Genomic DNA, 9506 nt, shown 5'->3' with positions numbered 1-9506 from the left:
TGAGGGTTGCAACACCCTAAAAAGAAATTCACGTGCCATCAGAAATATCCAGGTTCTTATCGTTGTAAATGTTGGTTTGTATTCTCTTAGCATGATGATTAATAACCTTAATCCATTAAACTATTTAAATTTGAACTGTTTTTTTATAGAATAATTTTCCATCAATTCATTGATGGCAAATGAGTCACAAATATCATATAAAACAAATAAATAGAGCTACAAAATTACAAAAGTTTCCACTACAGTTACAATTTAAGTAATTAGTAATCATAATAGAATTACATTCAAAAAGTATTTTGATTACTAATGAGATTTGCATTTTATTGTCATTTGCTTCATTTAATATTTAGCCCTTTCAGATGGAAAACATTTATACATATAAATTATGTGATCCAAAATGCATCTGAACAGTGAAACATTTTCTTATGATGTGTTTCATTCATACGAGCAGACAGAGAAGTAAGTTTGAAGTAAGTTTGGAGCAGAAGAAATAGAAATAAACCTTGTGTAAATTTTCAGCTTTACACGAAACTAAAATGCTATTTCTAACCATTTTACATGCACGTTACCAGACACGATCATATTTTTATTAAGAAAATTCGCATTGGATCATATTTGTTAAGACCTTTGATATTAGGGCAAAAATCTTATTCTTGAAGATAATTTTTGTATTATTTTTCTGTAAAAATATCAAAAAAATCCTTAAAACAAGATCAATTAGAGTGATTTTGTTTTAGAAACAACACTGCATAAGATATTCAGGTTTTTCAGAGAATGTATTTTTAACACTTAACAGTATTTTGTCTCACTGAACTGACAGAGTTTTTATAGTCAAAACAAGTGAAAAAATCTACCAGTGCTGAAGAAGTAATCCAAAGTATTTATAATACATTACTGACCTTGAGTAATCTAATGGAAATATGTTACAAATTACATTTTACAGCATGTAATCTGTATTGGGGTACATTTTAAAATTAACCCTGCCTATATGTAAGGCTTTTATATTATATGTTTATATAATTATATTATTTTTGGTATTCATATTTTATCTATTACAATTTTAATCCATTCCAAGAACCACGTTAAATCACGGGGTGTACTTTATGTGTATCCTTTATTTATAAATGTTTCTGTAAATATTTAAATTTGCATGATTTATTCTTGACCAGTCAAAGCTTTGACAAGTTTAACATGCCCCTTGAATAATGAAGAATACAATTTTACAAAAGGGGACCGAATTGCAACAAATGACCTACTTGACATAACAATTTAAATGTGCGTCAACAAACTGTGAAATTATTTATAAAATTCCTAAACATGTAGCCTAGGTAAAGACAGGAATAGTAATGGAAATTAACTGATCAAAATGTGTTGGAGTTGACATGCCAACATTTCAAACTTTAAACATTTGTTTAAACTTTAAAATAGGCCTATGTTTGAAAATCTGTTTAAGCAAAAAGAAAGAAAAAAAAAATAGTGCTCTAAAATTAATAGCATATTACAGTCCCACAAATCTGTAAACGTCGAAGTTAGACGTTTATTAAATTACAAAAGGGAAATATGAATAGCCTGCTACATCCTCATTCCGACGTCAGTGGCACAGGTACAGACCTGTCCTAGCCACGTCTGACACCCGACACTTTCAGCTCCGCGAGTATTTTCATTGATTTATGATACATGATGAGGATGAGCACAAAATGAGGTGGGTTTGGTTTTATATTTATATTCGTTGAATGTTGTAGTAAAGTGCACCATAAAATGTAATCCAGGCACGGGGCGCTCGTGACCATATTTGTGGTAAACCTTCACTGGATGCAACAGATTCATTGATGATCATGTTGTAATTATTATAGCATTATTTATTTTGAATCTTATAACTGATGACTCAAACTATCAAATGTTTGCTGTATACATTTCATCAGTGGCACTTTTCTTTCGAATTTGAGGAAGGGAAAGTGAAATAACCGCCACCTTTTGTTTACATTTTGGATAGAAATCTATTGAACTAAAAATCATGAAAACTTAAATAATCTCAATTTATGTCACGTTAAAACCGTAAATCTTTAGCTAATAGTTGGCGAAATTGAAGCTGCACTATGTAAGATTCTTTGGTTAAAAATTTAAATAGCAAATTTGAGTTAATCAACAAGCAGTGTTCAAAACATTGTCCTTATCTTACCCCGATTAAATGATTTGTATTTTAAGCAGTCTGGATCGATTTAGTGTGAAATCGCTGGTTTGTGACGTTGCATCATTACGTCATGTCCGCACACACACAGGAACGGAGTACCGGCTGTCTCGTGGTCCAGCTGGAGAAACTAACTCTGTCCAACTCAGTTCAGTAACACTCACACAGTTCAGGACAGCATCGTTGCAGTCTGGAGGTTTATCTGTTACCCGTTTGGCGAAGTTGTTGACCTGCTATAAAGCTTGGATACAGTATGTTGTCTAGTAGGGTTGTAATGCTTTTGTGAATCAAACATCACCCTTGTGTTTACTGATCAAGATGTAACTATGTTGTGCTGTGAAGTTACTGTGCATGTTTTTTGGGGGGACAGACTTTGACTCAACCCCCTATATTAGCTACATGTCAAATTAATTAATTCAAAATATGTAAATGAGAGTGCTATTTATCTTCAACAAAGCAAGTACTATTTCATTTTTAAATGTTTAATTGTTTAGCATAATAATAGCAACATGAAAATAGCACGTCATGACTCCGGCTCTGAATATCTTCCAGTCGTGATCACACAGGTGATGTCCAGGTCACCTCAAATCATGAGATTCATCTGCCAGAACAGTATAGTGTCGATACATGAACAGACATAAAGTGTTCTTCTGCAAATTGCTTGCGATTTTAAAATTCAACCACAGATTTCGCTAGAGAGCACAAAGTAACATAGTGCAGATTTAATAATCCTACTATGGCAAAAACACACCGTCTCAGACGGTCTCATGGTCACAGCAGCATCATTCAAAATCAATAGTTTTCAGTTACAGATGCCATTGTAGAATTCACTATTCACAGTCATCCAAAGTGTCAACAAGACGGTTACTGAGATTATTTAAAAGTGAGTATGAGTATGCACCAGTTTTACCTGTGTCATTTTAACCCTTTACACTAACAAAGACCTGTTCATGTTGTGCTAGCGTTCACCTTGAACATAGCATTATGTAAAAACAATAGTTTTTGGTGGCCACTAGAAAGGCACTTTTCGCTGCATAGATTAATGAAAATAAAACAGCTTTTAATAGAATTCTGTTATGACTGTTGATAAATGTTCATTTAATATGAGTGCACATGATTTGAAACAACAATTTCCAAAAGTGCAGTTTACTTCTTTAGGGCAATTTCTGTTTGTTTGTTTGTTTTTTGTTTGTTTGTTTTAATGAGGACAGAAATACAGAATGCACATTTGAAGTGATGCAACTATATTTAAGTTTAAAGTTTCAGCTGTTTATGCTGCTTAACTATATATGCTACCCACATTAGAAGACTCTACTACATACATTTTTTTTAAATGGCTTTGTATGTACAAATATATACAGGTAGGAGGATGTCAACATTATTATTTTATTTTCTAAAGTGTGTTGTCCATTGTCTCATCTTTTCCTTTTTGTAACTTTCAGTTTTGACAGCGATTTAAAAACCAAACTGCTTCAGCAGGAGTGCCACTTTACTTGGTCTCTAAGAGAAGAAGACTTTAATCTCTTCGATTTACTGAATCGCCTCAGGGAACAGATTCAGTTGGAATCCGGCCAGGCGAGAGTAACACGAGCTTACAGCACATTAGGATATATTCATTACCTCCATGGCAACCTACAGGAAGCACTCACAAATTTGCAGAAATCTGTGCAGCTTGCACAAGAATATTACAAAGAGAGTGAATTAGTTCTTATTGTCACCTATGGGGACCTTGCTTGGTTGCACTATCATATGAATGAATTCTCTTCATGTGCAGACTACTTGAGACAGTTAGAAAGTATCCATGAAAAACTTTCTGATGAATTCACCTCTAACCTCCCTCTAGAGGTGCTCAGAGAAAAAGGGTGGGCTTTTCTTAAAGTCTCTCACAAATATTACAATGCTGCAAAAGAATGCTTCAGACAGGCCCTTGAATTGATCCCAGATGACAATGATTTAAATACAGGCTATGCAATTGCACTGTACAGGACTACAACTGAAACCACTGACTCGCATGACTCACCAACAATACAACAACTCCAAAAAGCAATAAAGCTCAATACAGATGATGCTGTTCTACCAGTTTTGCTGGCCCTGAGAAAAGTCCGTAAAAAAAATTATACAAAAGGTGATATGACAGCATCACATACTGAACAGGACATACAGATTGTGATTTGTGCTCTTTTGAAGGCTCCTGAACACCCACATGTCATAAGATATGCAGCAAAATACTTTCGTGATTTGAAATTGGTGGATATGGCCATAAATCTACTGGAAAAAGCACTGCAGTGTTCCCCAGGCTCAGCCTTCATACACCATCAATTAGCTCTGTGTTACAAAAAGAAGTCTGATGTAAGTCAGCAATGCTTGAAAATGTGCATTTTTCATCTAGAAAGAGCATATTCTCTAAGGCCCTCATTCATTTTCAGTATGGCAGATCTGGCACTACATTATGGAAAGGATGGTAGGATCTCAGAAGCTGAGAGGCTTTTCAAACAAGCATTTAAAGAGGCAAATTACAGAAAGGAGCATCTGCAGTTTGTTTATTGTTCATATGGCAATTACCAGCGCTACACCAAAAGATCTGAACAACTAGCCATACAGAACTTCATGCAAGGTCTGAGGCTGCAGCCTGAATCAGCAGAAGGCAAGATGTGTGCGAGGAGCCTGGAAAAGGTTGCTGAATATCGTATTAAAAGGCTGAAAGATCCTAATGACAGTACGGCTTGTTGCATAAAAGGATTCATTCATGAAGTAAGGGGTGAAACACTCAAAGCTGCAGAGTTCTATGAGAGAGCCTTAACGAATGGTCTTCCTGTCGGTAAATACAGTTTTTCTATTGTGCCACACTTCCTTAATAGTTTTGCACATTAAGCAACACATATGGGCTTTTTGTGATTTTCAAACAGGTTTCCCAAGCACTCCCATGGTCTGCCATCTGGACAATGGCAAAAATGACACACGTTTGCTTAGAGTTAGAGTTATTATTTTAATTATTATGTTATTAGCATGTACAAAGAAAGTAAATGTAATTATACATTCATATTATCTTGTTACATTTGTTATTGCACCATTAATGAAAGGAGACAATTAAGATTCCTTATAATAATTTCTTCTCAGTTAACTCCTTTCTATTTCTGCATTAATAAAACTTGAAAAATGCATATTATTTAGGAAGATTGTGTTTATGTCTTAAATAGGTGAAAGCATTCTTCTCACAGAGGTCAGGATTTGGCTCATGGGCTTCAAAAAATCAGGAAAATCTGACGGTGATCTGCTCTTTAAAGAAGCGTCAAGGATTTGTGATGAAGGACAGTTTGACGATGACAGGCTTAAGACCGTCAAAGGGAAATTGCTAGAGAAAAATGCGCACTTGGTAGAGATTGACATTGTCAATGCCAAGAGGATTCTTAAATGGGAAAGACGTGCTCTCACTCCTGGACCTCATGCAGTTCTACTCGTCTTTCATGTAGATCGTGGGGAATTCACAGACAAGACCAAAAAGTTTCTTGAAGATTTAGAGTTTCTTGGAGAGAAATTTTGGAATCATGTCATTGTGGTATTTAGAGAAGGAGACTGTGGAATAAATGAATATACTGGAGCTCAGAGAGAAGTACTGGAGTGGATTCGTGAAAAATGTGGATACAAATACTACATCTCTGGAATTTCACCAGAAATTACAGAGCGGATTGAGCTGTCAGAGAGGATAGTAAGGATGATCAGGAGAAATAATTCAATGCATCTGCTTTTACCAGAGATTTCAGATGGAGCTTCTCAATCCCCTTCAGAGGACTTAAGAGTAAGTCATTTATTCATTGCTTTAATGATGCTTCATTGGTAATCTCATTGTACATACAAATCTGTATTTTAAATATGTCTAATTTGAAATGAAATTCAGTTTATAGAAAAGGTTTTCAAAATGCATTCTTTTATTTTTTTTTACAGGGGACAGACAAAAAAGAAGATTATTTGTTCACTCCTGAGGTCATTGTTCAGGATGGACAAACTAATTACAGGTATTGTGTCAAGAGACAGGAGGTGAAAGCCATAAGAGTGTATCAGTTTCCATTCAAATGTAATTTTTATTTTATTATGATTATTTTTCAATCAAACAGGCTACAATGCAATCATACAGGCTGGGTCCATTGTGAGTTTACACAGCTTGGTTTTAACATGAAGGGAGAAGGGGAAGTACTGTACAGCACTGTTATTCAGGAGAGCAACTGTCCAGCCCTCGCCAACTGTTACCCAGCAGGACCTCTGTATGACATCAGATGTGTTCAGGGTGAGCTCTCTCACCTCAAACTGCCACACTGTGAGACCTCCATTGGTGAGTCAGCATATGAAGCACATTTCTTAGGTACCTGTACATTTTTTTTTTTTTCAGCGTATGTTGAAATAACCAAGTAGATCCCATAGCAAAATACAGTAATTTCTCCCCTGATATTTCTCTGATTTATTTATTTGAATCACAGAGGATGCCCACCACTGCCTGTCAGTTATACATTACTCAGGCCGTATTGTTGAGGTTCTGAACCCTCAGAATATCTCAAGGACACATGTGACAGTGAGCATCCCGGGAACATCACGATTTAGACTTTCCAAGATAATAAACTGGTTTAAGGAAAAGATAATTGGACAAGTGATTCTGATGTACATTCAAGCAACACACACATTGCATGTGTTCCTTCTACCACTCAATGTGGACCCCAGAAAAGTAAACTTTAAAGAGTTTTCTATGTGTTCATTCAGCTTTAAGGTAAAATGTGTCATTTCTGCACCACTGGTAATAACAAACATAATTGTAGAAAATAACGACAGGATTCATAACAGGTTTCTCCAACACTACCCCATCTGCCACTTGCCAGACGGTCCTAGCTTAAACTGTTGCTGTTGGTTGAGCCAATGTTGCTAATGACCTCAAAAACTCAAGCAAACAGAGCAATGTTTTAAAAGCATCACAGAGCTGTAATGTTTTGACTATTTGAGATATAATATTTTATAATCAAAATTTACACATATCACCTTAAAGCTGAAGTGTTATTTTTTTATTTGGGATGATTTTTAAACACATAATCAATGTTTACCTTGTGCATTAAGGTGGCTGAGTGTGATGAAAATTATACATGGGTCCGAACAACCTGTGATTGCACACTTGAATATAACAGTACATACAGCATGTTCTGTGATCTTGTAGAGGAACATGGACTTTCAGAGAAGCCAATAATAAAGATACAACCAAAGGTCAGTATGAATAAGCACTAGACAAATCTCTCATATTCAATCTGAAAAATTCAGTACAAGAGTGTTGTTTTCATGTTTGTCTTTATCTTGAATGAACTTTGAATCTTGTTATGCATTTGTTACTTTAGTGATCTTGAATCAATGATTTAATATCTCTCTGAAAAGTTAATAACCCTTGAATATCTTGTTTCCTTTGCAAGAGCAAACAATTTCAATGCACTTTTAAGAACAGACATCAATACAATCCAACATTTGAAATATTCCTGCCAGATAATGTGATGAATGTGAAATTAAATCTCATAAAGGAGAAATCAAATACAGAAAAGGACAAAGATGTGTGGGACTGTGAAATACGCCTTGAAAGTAAGAATTACTGTTTGCATTTTGCTAAAGTTGTTGAAAGATTATCATTTCTGAAGGAAATTATTGATCTTACTACAAAGTAAATATTTATGAGAATTATAGACATTGGGTTTTATTCATAAGAAGAACTGTTTTATTTGTAAATTGTTTATAAATCTATTTGTGTGTACATTTCAACATGCAAGTCAATTATTTATGTATATATATATATTTTTTAAATACAATTTGCACAAAAATTAATTCTGTTCCTGTTTCATTAATAAGCCCAAATTATAAATTAACCTTCAAACTGGCAAACGAGACTCATGTCATATAGTGCGCACACTGTGCAGCTCATTAGAAATCATTAAAGGGCCCTTACTTACATGAGGATGCAGAAAAGATACAATGTAAACTATGCTTTCTGATCATTTAAATAGAGTAAATAACTCATATTTGCTGTAATATTTACTCTATAAGTCTAGTAATCATTAACTAACTGTTAACTAACTTGAAAATGGAGAAGAAATCTAACTTTTGTTTTTATCTTACAGATGTCAAAAAATTGGTCAGTGAGCAAAGTAAGCAAATGCATCAAGTTTGGTAACAGTAGTCATTAACAAACTGTTAACTGACTTAAAAGTGGAGATGAAATTAACCAACTTTTATTTTTAATCATACAGATGTAAAAACCAAATTGGACAATGAGCAATGTAAGCAAATGCATCAAGTTTTGTAACAGTATGATGCAGTTTAGACTTTTAGTGGACCAAATCATCTTTTGACATTAATTGACATTATTCATTGTTTTCTCATATTTTATCATTTGTCATATTATACACATACTGTAAATATACTGTACAATTGTTGAAAAAATTATTTTACCTCTACAGGTGAATCCTTTCTGAAAAACAACAGAAGTGACATCGTTCAAAAGGTTGTAAATGTGAAATCTATTTTAGATGGCATTGCTGTTACTGACTTTATTCACCAAGAAAAGCTGAATGAAATCAATGCACAGAAATTAAATCAGGATAAAATTAGGGCCATATATGATTTGATGGTAGTACCTGGATTCGCTAAACATTTTTTCAGTTTGCTTCAGGAAAATGAACCACGACTTGTGGCAAGTCTGATGCACAATAAATCAGCGGACAAGTGAGAGAACAAGACCTATGTATGACTCCTGATCAATGAATCACAGAATCTGAAATATTACACTGTGAACACACATGATTAGAACTGGTTTATAATTCACGAATCAGTGTGTTAAACTGTTTATCAATACCTTTGTTACAAGTACTTGCACTGTAGATCTAATTCGACTCAGGCAACTGATCTCATAATAGGTCAGATGAACTATAAACTTATATATAGATCAAAGATATTACTGTATAAGCTTAATTTATATTTAGCAAGATTGAGGCCACATCCATGGGTGCTGGTGGTGGGGGGTGGTCATGACCCTGTGAAAGAGCAACCCTGATGAAATGACTTTGAATGAGCATTGAGCAGACATATAGGTCCTCTCAGAGATTTTTGCTGTAATATGTAAAAGGCCACAATATATTGTTAACGTGTCCACAAGATAACCACTCAACATTGTGATGCCCTTAAAGACATTGTACGACTAAAGCATAAAACTTTCATTTGGACAGTTACTAATTGCAGTATGAATGAATGGTTCATGTGATCACTAAGAATAACAACTAAAGACTTTCCAAAGAGAGAGGAG

The 9506-nt window shown here is 34.5% G+C and overlaps 1 protein-coding gene across 2 annotated transcripts; it reads left to right on the top strand.

Moving 5' to 3' along the window:
* The first annotated feature begins 1587 nt into the window (after positions 1 to 1587).
* LOC127637158 (uncharacterized) lies at positions 1588 to 8936 on the top strand. Of its 2 annotated transcripts, XM_052118082.1 has the most exons (11): positions 1588 to 1702; positions 3631 to 5006; positions 5386 to 5984; positions 6131 to 6201; positions 6301 to 6515; positions 6661 to 6902; positions 7286 to 7429; positions 7630 to 7792; positions 8326 to 8352; positions 8455 to 8484; positions 8665 to 8936. In XM_052118082.1, exons 1-11 carry the CDS (start codon positions 1671 to 1673, stop codon positions 8931 to 8933), a joined length of 3168 nt encoding a protein of 1055 aa, XP_051974042.1. In that variant the 5' UTR covers positions 1588 to 1670; the 3' UTR covers positions 8934 to 8936. The 2 variants fall into 2 exon arrangements, with proteins under 2 accessions (XP_051974042.1, XP_051974051.1); XM_052118091.1 differs by lacking the exon at positions 6661 to 6902 and having other exon boundaries at positions 7383 to 7429.
* Positions 8937 to 9506: the final 570 nt, after the last annotated feature.

Source organism: Xyrauchen texanus, chromosome 4, assembly GCF_025860055.1.
Source record: "Xyrauchen texanus isolate HMW12.3.18 chromosome 4, RBS_HiC_50CHRs, whole genome shotgun sequence".
NCBI lineage: Eukaryota > Metazoa > Chordata > Actinopteri > Cypriniformes > Catostomidae > Xyrauchen > Xyrauchen texanus.
Note: the sequence above shows the minus strand (reverse complement) of the source record. Positions and strands in the feature narration are given on the sequence as shown.